Here is a 24,118-nt window from a genome sequence, read left to right as displayed (position 1 = left end):
TTCATTGATGATTGATGATGCTTCTTCGGACAACAAGAAAAAACAGCTACTGTCAGTCAGCAGTGATGATGCTTTTTCAGACAACAAGGAAAAACAGCTGCTGTCAGTCGGCAGTGATTTTATTTCTTTAGAAGAAGAAGAGAAAGAAAACATATCAAATGGCGGGCAGACCCCCGAAAAAACGTAAATATTCAAGCAGGTTTAGTACAGAATATTAGCCCCCCCAGGACTAACTATTTATATTTAGCACTTTCAAATAACACCATTTAAGTATCAGTACATTCAGTTGGTTCTATGATTTATGAATGTGTTCAATGTTACGTGCAATCCGAATTGGCAAGAAATTTTAGATAATTTACAAGGCACTAAAAAAGAACATAGACCCGATTTAATTGCCAGAATTTTTAAACTTAAATTGGAGGAACTTTTAGATGACATTACAATAAAACATATTTTTGGAATACCGAGTGCGAGGTTTTACACTATTGAATTTCAGAAACGTGGGCTTCCACGTGCGCATAATGCTTATTATTCTAAGAAATTAAGATAAACCAAGGTCATCAGTAGATAATGATAAATTTGTGTGTGCAGAAATACCTGACCCAGATAAAGACCAACTTTTTCAGACTGTATCAAAAAACTTAAAACAAAGAGATTTATAGAGGAGAGTAAACCTTAAAAATATGCGACGTAGTTTGTTTGCGGTTCTTCGACGCTTGCGCTTTGGAACCGCGTTAAACTTAGTTTTTAAGTAAATATTGATGTCAACAAATGGTAAAAATATTTTTTGACATAATACTTTTCTGACTATTAATAAGAGTTATTTACATAACCTATATTAACGATTGAATTTGATTGTTTTGTTAATTTGTCTTAGTTTATTTTGAATGTTGATTTAAAATAAAAATAATTTGTGTAAAAACTTTTGCAGTTTTTATTTACCATATTTATTAAACACAACTAACGAAGCTATATGAATCTATATTTAATATTCTTTGAGAACCGATGACTACAGAAACATCTATCTACATTTTGCACCTAGAATTGTGTATTATGGGTCAAATTTCACCCGAGCGAAGCCGGGTTTTCATCTAGTGATTGTATAAATGTTGCCCCTTTACGTGTTCTTTGGGTGCCTTTTCTTTGAATTGTATAAAAGTTTCCCTATTTATTGTCGTCGTCAGATGACGTCACAACATCAGTCGGGGTCATAGATACATATCTACAAAACAATGATTGTCAGTGATTGCGAATTTTAACAGCAATATTAATTGTTTTGTGACTCGACCTTTCGGCATTGGTTACCGCTTTATGGCTTTGCATTATTATAATAACCATAATTTTATACGAACATCGTCGTAAATCGCTGAAGATAAAAGGAATTTATTAATATGATTTGGATCGGATAAAAATGAGCTCCTTATAAAGAGGTCAAGGGTCAAGATCATTTTATTTCACGTCGCAAACCATTAAAACGGGTTCCGTAGTTGGCGTAGTTGCCCGTCGTTACCACAATATCTTCTAAGGAATTTTTAGTTGAACTTGTGGTTGAACAATCATTACTTTTACTACTAGATTTGTTAAGCTAATAGTTTTAATGTTAGATTGTAGACTTTTGACGTTTGTTATGTTAATGCTATGTTGACTCGTTCAAATCCAATGCAATTCAGTTTTCTGGGAATTACCTACCTACTTAATCACAAATTAAATAACAAACAATAATTTATAAAATAATATTTGAATTTGAAAAAAAAAATGGATTGCGATTTGATAACAACAGATTAAACAATTAATATTATTTTTTCATTTTTCAATTTGACTGAGTTTCTTCCGCCATGACACTTCTTCTGAGCACCAGCCCATAATGTTGTACCGAAGTGGTGGTATTGCAAGCTATAAAATTTAGGATGTGTACCTATAAGCGCCCTGAAAAGGACCTAAGTACTATTATAAGCTTTGACTTTGACAACTTACGCCCACGTGACGGCAGCGAAACGGCCGAAATAGTAGTTTTCGCGCGAAAAAGTCTAGCCTTGTTTGTAATATTTCGTTCGTTTGTTTCGAGCCAAATGACGCCCTGCTGGACAAAGGCCTTCCCCAAAGATTCCATAACGACAGGTCCTGCGCTGCCCCATCCAGGTACTTCCCGTGACCTTCACCAGATCGTCGGTCCACCTAGTGGGAGGCCTGCCCACGCTACATCTTCCGGCTCGAACGGATTCTACTGTAGTTTTAAACTAGGAATTGACAGATTCGCGTGACAAAGACGCGTCAATCCGCGTCATGCAGTAACTTTTGAACTTGTATTTGCAGCGCACGCACTTACGCAGTGAGCAATTGAGCATCTGCGCGCGCGCCGTTTGGGTTTAACAGTCCGTCCGAAGCGAGTGCCGGCAGACTAGTCGCATCAGCTTCCCGCGACGGTTGGTTGCAAAAGCGACTCCTGAGGTTGACTACCACTGGAATACCGAGAACGAAGTGCTGAATTTACTGGTGAGTATATTAGTGTATACAGGGTGGTTTTGTAATGCCACCTGGAAGGAAAGTTCTCTTAATACTGTAGATAGAAAATTAAACTCAAAGAAAATATTCCTTTATTTTTGAAAAGAAATGGAACTGCATTCAAATATTTCCAAAAAATTGTATGTCACACCCGGGAATCGAACCAACTAAAATCTGTTGAAAATTACACCCTGTATTTTTGTTGCATCGATCGTTAGGGATAAGTATAAGGATGAAATCTCTAACAAACCTGATAAATCAAATGAAAGGAAAACCATGAAATCTTAAATTATTTTAATTACCTACCTATTTACAAAAAAAAATGGTATGGTGGTGAATTTTCGAAAATTTTTCGAAAATCTTTGAATGCAGTTCATTTTCTTTTTAAAAATAAAGGAATGTTTTTTGAGTAAAATGTTCAATCTATAGTATTAAGAGTACTTTCCCTTCTAGTGGCATTACAAAATTCCACCCTGTATACTTGAATTTTTAGGTTTTTTTGTTTTAACTCTTATCAAAATTAGATACTAGCGGCCGCCCGCGACTTCGTACGCGTGGATCCCGTTTTATCCCCTTCGGGGTGGAGTTTCGTAAAATCCGTTCTTATTAAGCATCTACCTTCTAAAAGGAACCGCCATGCAAAATTTGAGACTTCTAGCACTTGTAGTTTCTGAGATTTCGTGCTGATGAGTGAGTGAGTCAGTCCTTTCGCTTTTATAGATATAGATCCTTAAATAAATAAATACTATAGATCTTAAATCGCGAATTCATAAAAAGCAGCTGTCTCAAATGGGAATCGAACCCATGAGCTTTGAATCCGAGTGATTGCTGCACTGAGCTATAGAGATTTTTGCCGTGTCGAAACTTTCCATACTTAAGTTATCACTCAGAATATTAAGGTGGGTAGTTTTGTACACTACGACTACTGCGGGAGCTTTGGTTTTAATTAAAGGACATTACAGTTAAAGTCTTTTAGACTTGATTATTGCCACTGTATAAGTATTAAAGTGTTGGACCGTATAAAAGCTTTCTAAAAGCTCCCAGACAAAAAATCTTAATTTAAACATTTTTAAAACGTTTTCACGGTAATGACACAAGATTTTTGCCTCGCTTTTGACGAAGCGTTTGTATCCATCTAGGCGAGATTAATCTAAGGTCAATCTATAGTTTCCGATTTGTATGCACACAAGCACGCAAACTATGTCATTCATCTCGGCTAGTAATTACAAAATTATATCATTACAATGAGGATCATTGGAACAACACCTAAGTACCTACATACCTTTATGAAGTTGCAATCTATACTACTAATAATAAAAATGCGAAAGTAACTCTGTCTGTCTGTCTTGCTTTCACACTTAAACCACTAAACCGATTTTGATGAAATTTGGTATAGGGATAGTTTGAGTCCCGGGAAAGGACAGGATAGTTTTTATCCCGGTTTGTGAAACAGGGACACGCGCGATAAAGTTTTTCTGTGACAGACAAAATTCCACGCGGGCGAAGTCGCGGACGGAAAGCTAGTTTAACATAAATCAAACATTGTACTTAGGTACAGTCAGTGTCATATTATTATAGTCTGTCACGGCCAAATTAGCCAAAAAGAATAAGGTTGTGTTGTCAACTTTTTGGCCACTTTGTGTGCCACGAAGTGTTTGACGCTGACTGTACTGTACCTATTGTTGGAACTTTTGTAACATTGATAAATGAATGAATTAATATGAAACATTAATTTTAAAATGCCATCAACCCTAACTGTAATAACAGTTAGTTATAATAATTAATTGAATTTCTTTTTGATTAGATTGTCTGGAAGAGATCGCTTCATAGTGATAAGACGACAATCTTTTGTCGGGGCTTTTCATTAAATTATTATTTATTTTTCTATTAATTATTATGTACTCGTAGTTACCTATAGCAAGCGGGGTCACGTCAACCAGCACGTCTCTATGTCGACGACTAGTAAACAATATTTGTTATAATGTTCTCTGTTTGTTGTGGATTCTTTGAGTATTTACTAATACGAGGACCACTGCTAATGTTTGTCTTTTGTCTACGCGTTGTTCCGCCTGTTTGACACGGACCAAATTCGATTCCTAGTTTCCTACTTCTAGGGACAGCACACACAAGAATAGCGCTGGCTACTACGGGACTATTCCCACCGCTGCACGCTGTGACTCCTGTGTAGCCAAGATCTACAGCTTGAATAAAAACCCAACCAGTGAAGGTCAAGTTTGTCCCGGGGGAAAGTTAAACTGTCATAGGACCCGCAACGGAGCGCGCTAAGTTTTGCCCGCGTGGAATTCAGTTTGTCACGGATTTATAAGCTTAAAGATAACACATACAAACTTGAAATTTGGCAGGTAGGGTCCTTATAAGATGTAGACATTCGCAAAGAACGGATTTTCCGAAACTCCACCCCTAAGGCCGTTTGTAGACATCCGCTTTTTCACCGGACGACACGGACCGTCAAAAAACGGGTGTTTACAAGCGGCCTATGGGGGTAAAACAGAGTCCACGCGTACGAAGTCGCAGGCGGCTGCTAAAAAAAACGGGACTATTCCCACCGCTCGTTCCCAACATTGCAGCCAGGATCTACAGCTTGACCGCCATAAAAACCCAACCAATTAAGGTCAAGTTTGTCCCTGGGGAAAGTTAACTGTCATTGGACCCGCAACGAAATTAATCAGAAGAACATAGGAGGAGTTCGAAATTAAGGTTCGACTTCCCTCCATTGCAAAGCGGATGACAGGTGACAAACAAAGGTTGAAAACCTTTAAGAAAAGATTATGCACCACGGACAATAAATATCAATCAAGGGGGCCTATCTAATGAGCAATTAGCAACTACCTGCCAATAATATTTTTCACAAGAGGCGGCTGCTAGTAGTTTGTTCGAAGTACGAGTAGGATAACACTAATCTGAGCCACCTTCTCCCCCAGAATCAATCATGGTGGTGCTACACGACGAGCCGACACCTGGTATACCGGAGTTCTTCGCCGGGAGAACGGTGTTCATCACGGGAGCCACCGGCTTCTTGGGCAAGGTCAGTCTTACTTGTTGTTCTATTATCATCATCATCATTATCTCCGCCACAGGACGTCCACTGCTAAACATAGGCCTCCCCCAATGCTTTCCATGTTGATCGATTGGTAGCGGCCTGCATTCAGCGCCTTCCTGCTACCTTTACGATGTCGTCGGTCCACCTTGTGGGTGGACGTCCCACGCTGCGTTCTATTATGTATTCTATTATAAACGGGACTTATTCCACTACACTTTCCTACCACTGCTACTCCTGTATATCCAGGATCTACAACTTTGCCTCCAATGAAACCTTACCAGATAAGGTTGGGTTGAGTAGTCCCGGGGGATAGCTGTCTTGGAATCCTTGTTCTATTACAACCGGTAGCATAAGAGCGTTACAGTATTAGTTCTAGGGGGTTTCACAATGTCAGGGCCAGCTATAGGTAGGTACCATCACCATCATCACGTTATTGAGTCTTCACTGAAGGTGCACGATACCACATGCAAATGGACGAATTGGCCTACACTCCCCATGTTTGTAGTTTGTGTTTGTATTGGCAGTAAGACGTGTAAAAGTGCTTGGTAAAGGACGTTCTATAAATTGGACGATCAATGCTGAAGGCATTTTATTTTTCTTATAGCAAACGTTATAATTCAAGTAGGCTTAGATTTTCTCATATTCCCTTGCTAGTTGCTATTGATCTCAATCAATAAACAAACATAAATATTGACAATGCTGAGTGAGGTCGATTGACAAAGTGCATCGACTTGGAGTGGATGTTTCCGCGTCGCTTCCACAACACAATGCAAGAAGGCTCGGTTGTGTCGCTAAAATGTACCTCTGACTACATTTTGTGACCTAAATAAACTATAGCAAAATTTTTTTTATTTTTTTATTTTATTTTACCGTTTTGTCAGCGTGATTTTAATATACATACCTCCACAAAATTAGAGCTTCCTAGTGCCAATAGTTTGCAAGCAAAACCTCGGACTGACAGACAGACATATCGAAACTATAAGGATTGTCAGGACTACGGAACCCTAAAAAAGGAAACCTATTAATATTAGTAACTTTCATTTTATTAATTTAATAAAATTATTTATTCCCCAGTAGGTTTATTTACCTATTTATTTAGAAAGCTGCTTGAAGGCTTACAGAGAATCCAACAACGCGCCAACAAGTTATACAATCATGCGAATAACCACACGAGTCGAGCTAAGTTCAGTTTTTTTTTGTTGGAAAGGGACAAAAAATTAGTAATTTTTACAATACTTGTAAACTCAACCCACTGTGCGTAGGTTATTGACAATAATCTACTATTCAAGTTTAATCTCTATTGCAAGGCTTTAGAATAAGGAGTCTGTTGTACATTTCAATTTCTTGTAAGACATAAATAAAATTTCCAATATTACAGACCTTCTAGAGCAGATGCCATGAAAACTATAAAAGTTATAGAAAAACTTGACTGTCTCACCTGTACCAAATTGAATAAGCTTTTTTTGGATCATAGTAGTCATGTCACTAGGACGCATAGTTTCCGAGGATTAAGCGAAAAACCCGCCGGCTCAAGGACTAAGGGCGGGGACTTTTGCTATGTTCACCTCCTAACTAGTCTAAATAAAGTCCCGAGGTCTGAAATTGTGTTCCTCGGATTTCTCTCTACACCGTCGTTAAAGCATTCATTGACTGGACTATCTGTGATACATGATTATTTCACAGATTTTTCCATTCCATCTACCTCCTATTTGAAATAGAATATTTGACAATATATTATTTGAATTGAACAAACAACAAAGGATGAGTCAACATGCATCTCAGGGTTTCGTACCACACAGGGGATTTCCTATATTAATTTGTGCAAATAATGTAGAAAAACTGTGTTTACTAGTAAATAATGGTTTTACTATGAATCGTCACTTTTGACACTTGTGAATTAATATGCCGTAGTACAACTTGTACTTTTTGTAACGAAAAAATAATTTACCTACCTGATTTTCCTATAAATGTATTTTTAGATTAAACACAGTTTTACGAATGGATTGATGACAAATACTTCGCGGCTTAGGTGCGAAATACGATTCTAACAATATACTTTGTACTGTTAACTTTTCTGCGGTTAATACCTATATATCTAGTAGATCACGAATAAACACTTTCTGAGTAAATACAAATTCTTGTCCTTGAGTTGAATAGCAAGGCCGGGTAACAGAGAAAATGGCGAAAATGAGGTTTTCATTTTTCATTTTTGAGGTACTAAACAGTAAAATAAAAGGCTAAGATTTTTTTTGGGCATAGTTGAGGATATTTTCTAGGGCTATTAACGGATGGAAACACGATTTGATGAAGTTGACTCGATAGAATAAATTCCCAAAGTTACCTCTATTCGTTTTCTAATTATGATTTTATTTTTAAAATAAGCGATTTGAGATTCTGAATCTTTTACTAAACTAAAGTTCAGAAATAACTTGAGGGCTTTTAACGGATGAAATTTTTATATTGCGTCTTATTTAGTTACTATGTTAAAAAATGTGGAAAAAATCGCCCATGACGGCTTGGACAATCTCAATCAGTCGCGCGGTGGCGCTTACGGAGGACGGACGCGTGCCAGTTTTTTGGCCGTGACAGTTCTCGATTTGTCAATATTTTTGACAATGATGACTTTGATGAGTCACAGTATAATAATACCAGTGTTACTGGAGAAAGCTAAAATTTTTGATAATTAAGAATTCTGAATTTTGTCTACCTATTGAAATTTAAATCGTTGGCATCCTTTAAAACTAAGACTCAACTCATGATACATTCCTCAAATATGAGACAAAACCAATGAGTTAAAATTACATTTTAATAGTACCTACATACAATCGTCTTCACTCTTAAGAAGAGCACACTGACACAAATAAATAATAAAAAATTAGGTCAGTGGGTCAAATATAGGGGCAGCTGCACGTCACTGAAAGACGATTCTGTTTACTCGGCATCTGGGCTGGAGAACATGAATCCTTGCTTACAGATGCAGATGTAAATAGAGTTATAATTGGACAAATTTTACATGAAATGTTTAACAGAACTCAGTTAAAAGACACATACATGGAATACCAATAAGGTTGCGGAGGGAAAGCTACCTATTATAAACTAGCGGCCGCCCGCGACTTCGTTCGCGTGGACCTCGTTTTACCCCCGTTAGATATGATGTTTTACCTCATTTTACCCATGTTGATAGATGGCGTTTCACGGTTTCCCCCGAATGAATATTTACGAACGTCATACCGTAGTTTGTCCAGTGCTGTAGATTTTAACCAATGACGATAGATGGCGCTTTTAGACACGTCTTATTTATTTATTGAAATTTATTTGCCACATATCGTCATAATGTTAATCTGGGTTATAAACAATAATACTGTAAAGTTTCAACAAAATCCGTTCAGTAGTTTTTGCGTGAAAGAGTAACAAACATCCAGACATCATGACATCCAGACATCCAAACTTTCGCCTTTATAATATTAGTAGGATATTTCACAATCCAAACTAATATTTACTATTTAGCATTTACTTACAGTAAATATTAGTTTGGATCGTGAAATATTTAAAATAAAAAAAAGAATAAAACAAAATAGGGTTTCAAATTACCTATCTATAATCTAATATTATAAAGAGGTAAAGTTTGTGTGTTTGTATATTTGTTAAATTGTAAGGGGTAATCTCGGGATCTACTGAACTGATTTTAAAAAATCTTTCACCAATAGAAAGCCACATTATATCTGAGTGTAATAGGTTATATGGGTCATTCCATAAAAATCTGTATATTTTCGACGTCATTTTGTCCGTAACTTTTTTAAGATGCTTTTGAATACTTTATTAGTGTAAATTATAGTTTATTAATTAATTATATTACGTCTAAAACGGCCAGTCACTTTATGCTTTATTTTAGGAGAAATTATAATTTTCATTTTTTTCATACTACATTACTCCTATATGACTTTGACTTCTAATAAAGTATAAAACATATAACCTTAACATTTATAGATGAGTTAATATACATAATGTAGTTGTTTATTATCACTATATAAAAAACATCATTCCCTAACTAGTAATTTAGTCCCAAGTGCCGTTTAAAGCTAGGGCCTGACGCTCTAGGGACTGACGATTTGGAGTAAAACTTAACACAAATGCAGATTAACTTTATATTATAAGATGCTTAATACGATGTGCCGAAAATAGCCAAAAAACCACACGTAAATACTATTTAATTATACAGTGTGAGTCACGTTAAAGTGTACATATGAAAATAGATGAAACTAGACCTATTTTTATCGACAAAAAAGAGGTCAAAAAATTTTTGAGATTTTTTTTTAATTTTTTATAGAATTTTTTTTCTTTCAATTACTTATTGTAAAGAAAACATAATAACTTTTAAACTAAGCGGTATATCTTGATAAAATAAAAACAGTAATAATGCTAAATAACAAGCAATACTAAAAAAATACATAAAATACACAAAAAAGGCCAACAAATAATAAAAAAATTATACTTTTTGAAAAAAACCCGCTTAAAAATTCGTGTTTTTTTGGTTATTTGATAAATTTCTCCAAAAAATGCCCCTATAACCGGTAGTTTTTATTACTTTGTATTATTCTCTATCGTATTACCTTCGCAAAACGAAAAATCGCATGTCTCTATCCCTATCACAACGTTTGCAATGATCGTTTGAACTAAGCCTCTCCGGGCGCGCCATTCAACGCTTCGTTAACAACAAAACTGAAAATGGCTCTAGATTTGTAATTTTGATAAAGACAAGTTAGATTTCAAATAAAAACAAAAGATTTCGAAGTAAAATAAGCATTTTAGTTAAAATTTAAATTGTCTCTACCTGTAGCGGAGAATAATGTTGTGGCAGGCCTTTGTTCAAACGATCATAGCAAATGTTGTGATAGGGATAGAGACATGCGATTTTTGGTTTTACAAAGATAATACGATAGAAAATAATACAAAGTAATAAAAACCACCGGTTATAGGGGCATTTTTTGGAGAAATTTATAAAATAACCAAAAAAAACACGAATTTTTAAGCAGATTTTTTTCAAAAAGTATTATTTTTTATTATTTGTTGGCATTTTTTGTGTATTTTATGTATTTTTTTAGTATCGCCTGTTATTTAGCATTATTACTGTTTTTATTTTATCAGGATATACCGCTTAGTTTAAAAGTTATTACGTTTTCTTTACAATAAGTAATTTGAAGAAAAAAAATTCTATAAAAAATTTAAAAAAAATCTCAAAAAATTTTTGACCTCTTTTTTGTCGATAAAAATAGGTCTAGTTTCATCTATTTTCATATGTACACTTTAACGTGACTCACACTGTATACAATCTCCTATTGTAATCAATAAAGCTACTCAACTAGGGACTGACGAAGTGACTGGATTAACACATGTTTCCGCAACAACTGGCACGTTTGCACTAATTCAAAAAACGGCTACCGCAAAGCCAGTATGGTCTGAGGATAACTTCGTATCGTACTTTAAACTCAACTAAATGTCATTCACTCTAAATACATATTAAAGCGCAAAATTATAAAATCAGTGCGTGGCGAGGGAATGACGCTAAAAGCTGTAGACTCTTTTTCAACTAAAGAAAATCAAATTATTGTTTATTGAAACCGCAAAATATTAATAGAATTTGGTGTAATATAGGACATTTAAATAGATTATTCGTTAATTAAAACAAAGGATAAAGTTGATGTTTTTATAAATGTGGGTCCCAAAACATAAACTTTTGGAGTACGGACATGCCTAGGGAATGACGTTTTGGGTCATTCAAAAGTAATTTAAGATGTTTTAAAAATAGTTACAAAATATATAAATGGGTGATGAATAAAGCACATTGCGAGCTGTTATTTAACAATTTTGGAATAAAATATTAACAAATATTTCATGTGAAATTTGGCACGGACTAAGAGTTGACATATTTTTGTGGAATGACCCATATAAAAACCAAAAAATTCCACGCGGGCGAAGCGGCGGGCGGAAAGCTAGTTTATTTATAATTATGTAAGAGCATAATTATTAAAGTCGAAGTCAAACATTCTTTATTTGTGTGGACCTATATTAACGAGAGATTACAAGAGATTACAAGGCGTCAAATATTTCAAGAAAAAATTTAAAAACTATTATAAAGCTAAATTTTGCTCTCTTGGAGCCTTTACCTACTCTGACAAATTAAGACTTAGAGAAGAAACTAATAATAAAACTATTTAACTGTCCTGCAATGAAAAGCTTGATCGGGTACAACACCTCAAGTTATTCCAGAACTTGATTTCATTAAAAGACTCCGAATATCAAATCGCTTAGGTATCTAAAGTCAAACGATTCTGAAATGTCAAGTGGACTAATGAATAACCCATTAAGATAGTAGCGCCCTCCTGTCAATGACATACCTGGAACGATAGAGTTTTGAACAACTAATAAAAATGCTTTGTCCTAAATGACTGACGGATATCGTAGAGACCTGAAAGTTGGAAGGTGTGTTCTTTTTATGACGTAGGCATCTCATAAGAAAAGATTTTCCGAAATGGGGTCATGAAATGAAGGGGGTGAAAAAAGGGGGCAAAGTTTGTATGGGACAAAGTGATTCCTTGGTTCAATCTACTTGAAATTTAGTTTAACAATACCTTAATATAATTCATGAAAGACGTGTGGAACGGGTAGAAAGTAATTTTGGCAGTCATTTTCTTCGAAGTTGATATCAATACTACTTAGTGCCTTTGATTTAATTACTTTTTACTTTTACAAGTGTTTGAAAACTCCATTTCAGATTGTGTTCAATGTCAAGTGAAATCTCAAATTGAAATCTCAATCTCAATGAGGAGACTCTGTATTTATTCCTAGAATTCCCCAAACACCGTCAAATTACCCTTTCGAATTCAAGACAGTGCAGTTTCCCATCAGTCTGCTTCGTAATGACTATAAACAAAGCTCAAAGTCAAACTCTAGGGACCTCTGCTTAAACTCCCATGAGTGCACAGAGGTACGCAGGTAACCGCGTGTGATGCTCATAGCAATTTTCGATAGGTACAGAACCCCGTACATATGTCATACATATCATAGAAAGAAAACACCCAGACCAATACAAACAAATATGTTTCTGCAATTTTAGTATGATATTTTTATTTATTAATAAACAAAGAGACTGAAAAAAATTGATGCGTACCTATACTGATTAATGTTATTAACCACATGCAAAGCTTCGTGAATTGCAACAACTATAATTAAATTTATTATCCAAGCTCTAAATAATTAATCGCTACTAAGAGTAACTTATCATAAAAAAAAAATCCAATCGCTCGACGTAATCTTGAAATTCTTAAGCCGGCGCAGAACTTCCAGAAGGTCGGGCGACGCCACAGCCACTTTGAACCGTGTTTACTTCTGCAGTTATATTTTATATTTATTCGATTCTAGAATATATTCCCAAAAAGTCTGAAAGGTGTTTTAATTTGTATCACTTGGATAATATGATTTCTATTAGAAAGTTTTGTGAGTGTGACGCTTGAAGGGAAGGAAGTCAACCTAACCTAACCAACTGCGTATTTCTATACTGTGTAGCTGGAAATTGTGGCGGGAGCTCTTTGACGCGCTGTTTTCGGCGAAGAATTGCGCGCGCAGATTTTGACAGCGCGAAATACCTACTTTAGAAGAAATACCAAGCCTTAAGGCTTGGTAGATACTAATACTTACGTGCTAGTTTGAAACTTTTTTAAAGCTATTTTTAATTTGCGAAGTTTCATTAAAACATTTTAGGTATACTAGGATGTTATCATTTTAAAAGAGCTATAAGGCCTAGGATGCGTGCTTCGTCATCTTGCACGGAGGCTGCACGGCGAACGCGTTGTTTTGGCCGAATTTGACGTTCTATCGATTTTTCGTGATACTCCCATTTGTTGTCTAAAATCGATTTAGACGAAGATTTTATCACGGCGCGCATTCGTCGGCCGTTTGGTGTAGTGGTTCGGAAACTGACTACTATGCCGAGAGGTCCCGGGTTCGATTCTCGGCCGGGCAGAAATTGAAATTATGAATTTTAATTTCTTTGACGGGTCTGGGTGTTACTATGTATAATATGTATGTATTTACAAAAAAAAAGTATTTAAGTATGTTTATATCCGTTGTCTAGTACCCATAGTACAAGCTTTGCTTAGTTTGGGACTATAGTCTGGCCTGCATTAAATAAATACATTTTATTCTATTCTATTCTATTCTGCGAGCACGTAGAATTTTGTACAATGACCCCAAGCTGCCCATCCTTGTCGCTCGCACGTAATTATGTTGCTGTCGTGCTCGCACACTCACTACAGAAATATAATTACGCGCGAGCGATAAGGATGGGTAGCTTGGGGTCATTGGACAAAATTCTACGTGCTCACTAGGCATGGAACATTTCATGAATAGCAGGTGAAAAATCATATGAAATGAATTTCATTAATCACACCTGCTATTTTACTTCACATAGACTGCTATAATTTCATAGTCAACGAAATCACGAATCACATGAATTTCATTCATTCATTCGAGCGAAGTTCGTGAGCGCAGCTCTGCGAAGCGACCGAGCGAGTAAGAAGGAATGATTTGATCATGTGCGTGTTAGAAAAGGACAAGAGATGTGATGACGGACGAAACTGGGCATTTTAAATATGAACTTTAAACTCAAAGGTGTAAGGTTTAGATTTCCTTGTCATGATTCGTGTGATTTCATTAGATAGCAGGCAGATGAAATGAATGATTTTCATTAGTCGCGCGGTTATTAATGTGCTGTGAAACTGTTTGTTTTTTGTTGTGCGACATAAATGAAACAGATATTGTTACATTTCATATTTTAGCTAATTAGCAATCCTTCATCATAATTCATACTTCATTAAAAGTAGCACATTATATGAAAGAGCTACATTAAAACACTGCGAATAAAAATCATTGCCTGTGAAATTTCGCATGTGAAATCATATGAAAAAAAATCATCATTTCATAGAATGAAAATGAATGAAAAATAGCAATCATTTCCATGCCTAGTGCTCACAGACCAGGCTTTAGAAGCGTAGTGTAAAATGTCCAAGGATATTTATTTATTATTATTTATTTATTTATTTATTCTATCCCGACTGACGTTGACGATGATGACGCAGGTGCTGGTGGAGCGCCTGCTGCGCACGTGCCCGGCGACGGCGCGGCTGCTGCTGCTGCTGCGAGACAAGGCCGGCGTCAAGCCGCAGGAGCGGCTCATGCAGCTCAAGCGCTCGCAGGTAACACCAAGAGGCATCCCGTTTTTTGCAGGATATTTTTTTTGCAATATCCTGTTTTATGCAGTATATATTTAATTTTGCAGTATCCCGTTCTATGCAGTATCTATTTAATTTTGCTTTGCAGTATCCTGTTTTATGCAGTACCCCGTTTCATGCAAGGTCCCTTTATATGGTTCTCGTTTTATGCAGGACACCGTTTTTGCAGGACCTCGTTTTATGCAGTATCCCGTTTTATGCAGGACCCCGTTTAAGGAGTATTCCGTTTTATGCAGTATCCCGTTTTATGTAGGACCTCGTTTTATGCAGTATCCCGTTTTATGCAGGACTCCGTTTTATGTAGTATACCGTAATTTGCTCTTTTTGATCCCCTTTAATTCGAATTTCAAACACATTCATGGTGATTTTGTAATCAGTGTCCAAATTTTTAGGAGCGACTCAGAATCAGTAACTTAATCGATTTACGTAAAAAAAACAATAAAAATATTATGTCTATTCACATGACAGTCCAGTTTTCCAGGATTCTCAAAATCAGAGGCCCAAGTACATCAACTAATTAATATCTGACTAGTCCGCAATAACTATGTGATGTTATTTACAATACATAATTCAGTGATAGTAATAAGCGTATGTAATACCGTCTCTTTTCGATTGTTTATTATTTGTTTACAAATGTTGTTAACCACTTTGTGTATCATTCAGTTAGTTTATTTTTATATTAAGATAACTGTATTCAACTATGAGCCATATGTTAAATCCTGCATAAACACACACACACATCTACACAATTACACACCCACACTTACATACAAACAAACATATTTTATTAGCCATTACATTCAGTCAGTAGTTCTGATAAGTATGATGAAAAATCGAGTATTTTATTTATATTTTAATAATGAATAATAACACAAATATTATAAGTGAAGTCGATCAATTAAATATCGCCAGATCTATATCTTGTAACCCTGATAACGTACTAAATTATTTACATATAAGAGAAAATGACTTTACCTTAGTTACACAAAATATTAGAAGTGTCTATTGTAACTTTAATGACTTTACGATCACGCTCGCGCAGTTAAATTTTAACCCAGACTTAATTATTTTGACCGAGTGTTGGCTCTGTGATCACAAACCTATTCCGATTATACCTAATTACATATCATACTCCACATCTCGTCACTTAAATAAAAGTGATGGTGTAATAGCATACATTAAAGATAATCTTACTGCCAAAGTAAATGAAATACATTTAGAAAACGCATCGGCTCTACAGATACAATTTCAGAGAAATACACTTACATTCTTAGCTATATACCGTTCGCCCTCCATCAGTAATGCGGATGGATTTATCACTTCGCTAAATAACCACCTTGATACATTAGTAAATCACACACAGTTAGTAATTACTGGAGATATAAATATAAATACCATACATAGAGAAGGTGAAAAAACTTCAGACCAAAGAAACAGATCTAATTATTTAGACATGTTAGGTATTCATGGTGTCCTTTTGGGACATAGTTTGCCTACTAGAGAATCTAATTGTCTAGATCACATTATGCTCAGAATAAACCGAAAAAAGGTAAACGCTCAAATCGCAGTCCTAAACACCACAATAACCGATCATGCTATGGTACTATTACACCTTTCCCACTCTAATATACCAGAATCAAAATGTATAAAAACTAGAATGGTAACAAACTATGATAATGCCCTAAATGACTTAAGAAATAAAAACCTTGATGAACTGTTTTTATGTAATGACCCTGAATTGGTGACTGAGAGATTAATAAATACACTTTGCTTAACCCTAAAAGATAACACGAAAACTGTAAATATCCCCAAGAATAAACGAGTTATCAAGCCCTGGATAACCCCAGGTATTCTAAAATGCATTCAAAATAGAAATAATATGCAATTAAAACTTCGTAGTAATCCGCATGATGAGATTCTCTTGATTACATTTAGACGATACCGTAATTTCTGCAATAATTTGATAAAAAAATTAAAACGTAACTATGAGCGACAACTATTGCAAGACTCCAAAAAGAATCCTAAAAGCCTTTGGCAAAATATACATGAAATTACAAATCTGAAAAAGGTAAAATCTGATCCAAAACTAATAAACATCAAATGTAATAAACATGAATCGGCTAATTTTGTTAATAATTATTTCAGTAATATTGGTAAAAATCTTGCGGATGCTATCAATGCGCCTGGCTCTGTTCAACCTAAAATAGATCTCAATTTTCCCTCCCAGTCTTCTTCTTGTGTCTTTCTTGAGACTGACAAGGATGAAGTTCACTCTATTCTAATGAGCCTTAAAACAAATAGCGCTCCAGGTCATGACAACGTACCTACAAAGTTCCTTAAACTTGCAAAGTCTGAAATCTTGCCCATAATTACCCACCTCACAAACCTTTGTTTTAATAGGGGCATTTTCCCATCTATACTTAAAGAATCGCTAGTTACACCGATATATAAGAGTGGCGATGAGGAAGACGTTAGCAACTACAGACCAATATCAGTCCTGCCGTCAATATCAAAAATTTTAGAAAAACTCATAAATAAAAGATTGCTAAATTACTTAAATAAGTTTAACATCTTATCAGAGTCACAATTTGGATTTCGTACTGGTAAGTCTACTGAAGATGCCGTAGCAGCACTGACGTCTGTGGTTGCCGAAGGCCTTGATAACAAGAATAAATGTCTCGCGGTTTTCTTGGATCTAAAGAAGGCCTTCGATACAGTGTCCATTCCCATCCTTGAACAGAAACTGGAACATTTGGGAGTTCGAGGCACTCCCCTAAAACTTCTAAAGAGCTACCTAAACGATAGGTCACAAAAAACAAAGCTTGGTCAAACAGTGAGCAGAGTTGCTAGTATAAACTTCGGCGTCCCACAGGGAAGTGTCCTAGGACCGACCTTGTTTATAATCTATATTAATGATCTTTGTAATATGACAATACCAAACACCAAAATATTCTCGTATGCAGATGACACAGCCGTGGTTTTTACTGGGGACTCTTGGAATTGTGTGAAGAATCGGGCAGAGAAAGGTCTGGAGAAAATTAGTGTTTGGTTAAAAACAAATCTCCTCACGCTCAATACCTCGAAAACTAATTACATGTGTTTCTCAATCCATGATAGGTCTCAGCCTGACACAACTTTTAAAATCAAAATTCATAACTGTAATTATTTCTCTACCTCTATTCTAAATTGTGCTTGTCCTGAAATCATTAAGGTTAAATCGACTAGATACCTTGGGGTCATACTGGATCAAAAACTTAACTGGCATAACCATATTGAACTAGTCTCCAGTAGGCTGCGGAAACTGATTTGGATATTTAAAGAACTGAGACATATCGCGGATAAACAATTGTTAAAGGATATATACGTCGCTTTAGCACAGTCAGTCACAATATACTGTATTGCTTTATGGGGAGGTGCACTTAAGACAAAATTTCTGGAGGTCGAACGTGCCCAGAGGTCTTTGTTGAAGGTCATGTTTTTCAAGAAAAGGATATTTCCAACTCATACTTTATACGCTAATGCTGGCTTACTGACGGTTAGAAAGCTATATATACTTTATGCTATTTTAAGAAGACATCTTTCTATGGAGTTCTGCTCTAATAATGTAACAAAAAGAAGGAAAGATAAAGTGGCCCATATAACTAACGTACACACTCGATTTGCTCAATACCAATACTCGCATTTATCCTCACAAATTTACAATAAAATAAATAAAACTATTGAAATATACTCATTAACATATAGGGAGTGTAAAAGAATACTTACCGAATGGCTAAAATATCTGGATTATAATGAGACTGAAAATATATTGAAAATTCATACGTAACTTATTGAAATTTAGGCTAACTTAAATTTTAATAATATTTCATTATTTTCACACAAACACAAACACACACACATACACACACACACATTCACACACACACACATACACCACATTCACACATATTCACACACACACACACCACATACTTACTGTTACTTTATTTGGCTCACTAATTTAAATTATACTTTTATTATTTAAGTTTTACATAGTCTCGATGTTTAACTTTAACTTTCATTTTTGTTTTTCTTTTGGTTTGAAATGTTTACTGCACCCTACCAAGGTTTTTTTTACAATGCTATGCTATGGAAGAGCGGCTACCTCTGACACAGGTGCTTATGTACTTAATAGAGGAAGTCCACACCTAATTTGTAACCCTAAAATTGCAGCGAATAAATGTTTTATTATTATTTTATTATTTATTATTCTGCCTGGATTCCGCAAAACGCGGGAAGACTTGCAGCTAACACTAGCTGAGCTGATAGCAGCAAGCTCATAAAAATGCAGCTCTTCGAATGCTCTGAGGGCTTAGTGTGAGTTTACATCAAACCAACCAATAAATGTATCTGGCTGATAGTTTCGCCTGGACACTAAAGAGTGTACCAGAAAGTTCCAGTTGTAGGTTCTTTTAAACAACCAATGGTCCTTCCAGGTGTTCGACGGCCTTCGTCAAAGCCACCCTGCCCAGCTGGACAAGCTACACGCGGTCGCCGGTGACGTCACGAAGCCCGTTCTGGGTCTCTGTGCGGCTGATTTGGAGGAGATGCAAGAGGTACGCAACACTACTTATAACACAGATACACTCAAAATAACTCATAAACTAAGGCCCGGTTTCCAACAAATTAGAGAGGAGAGAGTATTTTGATAACCAATCAGATTTCCGAACGGAGAGGTGGAAAGAACGAAATCCTACGAAATCTAATCAGTTATTCAATCACATTTCCTCTCCTGTCCACTTTAATGAAAACTAGGAAAAATAAATCTGTTCAGTGGTTTAAGCATGAAAATGTACTACTCGTAGATAGGTACGAGTAATCAAAGCGTTACAGCATCATCATCATTATCATTTATTCAACCACAGGGTTTCCACTGCTGAACATAGGCCTCTTCCAATGGTTTCCACATCGCTTGGTTGGTAACAGCCTACATCTGGCGCCTTCTTGCTTTCGATGACCTCATAAAGGTAGCAGCAAGGCACTAAGTACTCACACTAATATTATAAACGCGAAAGTTTTTGAGTGTGTATGTTTGTTACTTCTTCACGTCTAAACGGCTGGAGCGATTTTAATAAAATTTGGTATGGAGTTAGCTGACACCCTGGTTTAAAACATAGGCTACGTTTCACCGCGGGTAACACCGCAGGGCACAGCTAGTTACAATGTTTGTCGTGCAGGTGTCGGTGGTGTTCCACTGCGCGGCGACGGTGCGGTTCGACGAGCCGCTGCGACTCGCGGCCGAGCTAAACGTGCTGTCTGTACGCCGCCTGCTGCAGCTGTGCGACACGCTGCCCAATATCAAGGTACTTGTGGACTTGCAATAAACAATAAACATAGTCTAAAGTCCGGTCGCCGAGCAGATAGAATCTCGTCCAATGGCCCCAAGCTCACACTCACTGCGGCCGCCCGTCACACAGTCGCGACAGCGATAAGGATGGGTAGCTTGGGGTCATTGGACGAAATTCTGTCTGCTCGGCGACCGGACTTCAATTGCTGCCGACTATAGCAGCTAGACGTCGAGTTAGGTACTTACGTGGATATGATCGGGGCTATTTTGCTATAAGAAATAGTCTAGTCAGCTCAACGTGCTGTCCGTGCGCCGCCTGCTGCAGCTGTGCGACTCGCTGCCCAATATCAAGGTAGGTACTTGTGCACTGTATGTATAAATAAGGTAAAAGTTGAATGAAGTCTGGCGGTCAAATGTCAAGGTACTGTGTACTTTAGGTGATATTTTGCAACTTATGAATTGTTTGATGCGCTAACCGTACAAGATTGTCCGTAAGATCTTAAGACGGAAAGCGTATAATGGACTAAAGCTTCCACCAAGAGGTTTTCTGCCCACATCCAGGCGCTTTCCACGACATTCACAAGGTTTAGTACAAGCTGGTCTATGCCATCTTCTTCTTAGCTGGAAGACGTCGTTTCGTCACAGAGTTCCTATGGATTATTTTATTGGCACGTTTGTCGGCAGGCGTTAGTGCACGTGTCGACGGGCTACTGCAACGTGGAGGTGCCGGCGCTGGAGGAGCGCGTGTACCCGCTGCCGGCCGCGCTGGACGAAGAGTTAGAACGCGCGCTCAAAGTGCCCGACCACACCAGCGCGCAGGATCTCAAGAGGTGAGACAGAATACAGCTGCTGAGGCCACAGCACACAGCAGCCATGGTGAGACAGTATACTGCACGCTGCTGATGCTACACACAGCAGCTGTCGCTGCATGAGCGCGTGTACCCGCTGCTCGCCGTGCCCGACCACACCAGCGCGCAGGATATCAAGAGGTGAGCCAGTATACTGCTGCTGAGGCTACAGCACATAGCAGCCAGCACAAACGACGTTAACAGGTGAGACAGTATACTGCACGTCATGATGCACGACGTCAAGAGGTAAGCCAGTATACAGCTGATGAGGCTACAGCACACAGCAGCCATGGTGAGACAGTATACTGCATGCTGCTGCCACTACACACACGCTAGAGACGGTATACAGATACAGCTGCTGTTGACGCTACACACACAGCAGCTGTCGCTTGAGGAGCGCGTGTACCCGCTGCCCGCCGTGCCCGACCACACCAGCGCAAGCGACATCAAGAGGTGAGACAATGGGACTATTCCCACCTCTCGTTCCCACCGCTGCGACTCCTGTGTAGCCAGGATCTACAGCTGCAAGATGACGCTACAGCACACAGCAGCCGTGGTGAGACAGTATACTGCACGCTAATGAGGCACAGCGCATAGCAGCAGTACACGACGTCAACAGGTTAGACAGTATACAACTGCTGCTGACGCTACACACACAATAGCTGTCGCTGGGGGAGCGCGTGTACCCACTGCCCGCCGCGCTGGACGACGAGCTGGAGCGCGCGCTCGCCGTGCCCGACCACACCAGCTCGCAGGATATCAAGAGGTGAGACAGTATACAGCACGCTGCTGGGGCCACAGAACACAGCAGCCAGCACAAGCGACGTCAACAGGTGAGACAGTATACTACGCTGCTGACGCTACAGCACACAGTAGCTGTCGCTACAGGAGCGCGTGTACCCGCTTCCCGACCACGCCAGTGCGCAGGATATCAAGAGGTGAGACAACGGGACTATCCCAACCACTGCCACTCCTGTGTAGCCAGGATCTACAGCTTGACCGCCAAGAGATCTTAAGAGGTGAGACCACGTTGGTTGCTGAGGCTACAGCACACAGCAGCCATGGTGTGACAGTATTACTGCACGCTGCTGACGTCACAGCACACAGCAGCTATCGCTGCAGGAGCGCGTGTACCCGCTGCCGGCCGCGCTGGACGACGAGCTGGAGCGCGCGCTCGCCGTGCCCGACCACACCAGCGCGCAGGATCTCAAGAGGTGAAACAGAATACAGCTGCTGAGGCCACAGCACACAGCAGCCATGGTGAGACAGTATACTGCACGCTGCTGATGCTACACACAGCAGCTGTCGCTGAAGGATGCCATACCCGACCGCGCCGGCGCGCAGGATATCAAGAGGTGAGACAACGGGACTATCCCAACCGCTGCCACTCCTGTGTAGCCAGGATCTACAGCGTGACGGCCAAGAGATCTCAAGAGGTGAGACCACGTTGCTGAGGCTACAGCACACAGCAGCCATGGTGAGACAGTATTACTGCACGCTGCTGACGTCACAGCACACAGCAGCTATCGCTGCAGGAGCGCCGTGCCCGACCACACCAGCGCGCAGGATCTCAAGAGGTGAGACAGAATACAGCTGCTGAGGCTACAGCACATAGCAGCCAGCACAAACGACGTTAACAGGTGAGACAGTATACTGCACGTCATGATGCACGACGTCAAGAGGTAAGCCAGTATACAGCTGCTGAGGCCACAGCACACAGCAGCCATGGTGAGACAGTATACTGCACGCTGCTGACGTCACAGCACAGCGCACAGCAGCCGTGGTGAGACAGTATACACACACAGCAGCTGTCGCTGAAGGACGCCATACCCGACCGCGCCGGAGCGCAGGATATCAAGTGGTGAGACAACGGGACTATTCCCACCTCTCGTTCCCACCTGTATAGCCAGGATCTACAGCTTGACCGCCAAGAGATCTTAAGAGGTGAGACCACGTTGCTGAGGCTACAGCACACAGCAGCTGTGGTGAGACAGTATACTGCACGCTACTGACGCTACAGTACACAGTAGCCGTGGTGAGACAGTATACTGCACGCTACTGACGCTACAGCACACTGCAGCCTTGGTGAGACAGTATACTGCACGCTAATGAGGCCACAGCACACAGCAGCCAGCACAAGCGACGTCAACAGATTAGACAGTATACAACTGCTGCTGACGCTACACACACAGTAGCTATCGCTACAGGAGCGCGTGTACCCGCTGCCCGACCACGCCAGTGCGCAGGATATCAAGAGGTGAGACAACGGGACTATTCCCACCTCTCGTTCCCACCTGTATAGCCAGGATCTACAGCTTGACCGCCAAGAGATCTTAAGAGGTGAGACCACGTTGGTTGCTGAGGCTACAGCACACAGCAGCCATGGTGAGACAGTATACTGCACGCTGCTGATGCTACACACAGCAGCTGTCGCTGAAGGATGCCATACCCGACCGCGCCGGCGCGCAGGATATCAAGTGGTGAGACAACGGGACTATTCCCACCTCTCGTTCCCACCTGTATAGCCAGGATCTACAGCGTGACGGCCAAGAGATCTCAAGAGGTGAGACCACGTTGGTTGCTGAGGCTACAGCACACAGCAGCCATGGTGAGACAGTATACACACACAGCAGCTGTCGCTGAAGGACGCCGTGCCCGAGCACGCCAGCGCAAGCGACGTTACGTGATGAGAAAGTACGCCCGTATTCACGATGCTTTCGAACGCACAGCGTTGAATAGAGCTCTGTGATTGGTTCGTGCGTCCACAAGCACTGTGAGACCTCATAGTAATGTTTGTGAATACTTATTTATTTTATTTATTTATTAGGTATATACTACAGTTGACAATCGAGTTTTGTTAGTAGATAGTTAAGTACACATGGTTAGTAGTTCAGAGCTAGATTGACAACCTAATTGTATACACACAGCATGATGAATAGCGACACAGGGTATAACAATATTAAATTATAAAACAATAAAGAAAGTTAAAGTTTCCGTTCTAATGGTTACCTTTGCGAGGCACCGAACTGAGTAAGTCTATCACTTGTCTACGAAATCTGTTGTGGTTTACGTCAAAGACATCTAAATCCCCTTC

The 24,118-nt window shown here is 38.9% G+C and overlaps 1 protein-coding gene across 1 annotated transcript in view; it reads left to right on the top strand.

Moving 5' to 3' along the window:
• Positions 1–2,441: 2,441 nt before the first annotated feature.
• Positions 2,442–24,118, top strand: part of LOC135085793 (putative fatty acyl-CoA reductase CG5065) — a 35,285-nt gene continuing 13,608 nt past the window's right edge. The window contains exons 1-6 of the mRNA XM_063980595.1: positions 2,442–2,493; positions 5,445–5,548; positions 14,698–14,814; positions 19,326–19,445; positions 20,067–20,192; positions 20,861–21,006. Of these exons, the coding sequence (XP_063836665.1) occupies positions 5,453–5,548; positions 14,698–14,814; positions 19,326–19,445; positions 20,067–20,192; positions 20,861–21,006 (605 nt within the window). The 5' untranslated portion in view covers positions 2,442–2,493; positions 5,445–5,452. The remainder of the gene's footprint in view (positions 2,494–5,444; positions 5,549–14,697; positions 14,815–19,325; positions 19,446–20,066; positions 20,193–20,860; positions 21,007–24,118) is intronic.

The sequence above is a fragment of the Ostrinia nubilalis genome, chromosome 29, assembly GCF_963855985.1.
Source record: "Ostrinia nubilalis chromosome 29, ilOstNubi1.1, whole genome shotgun sequence".
NCBI classification, from domain to species: Eukaryota; Metazoa; Arthropoda; class Insecta; order Lepidoptera; family Crambidae; genus Ostrinia; species Ostrinia nubilalis.
Note: the sequence above shows the minus strand (reverse complement) of the source record. Positions and strands in the feature narration are given on the sequence as shown.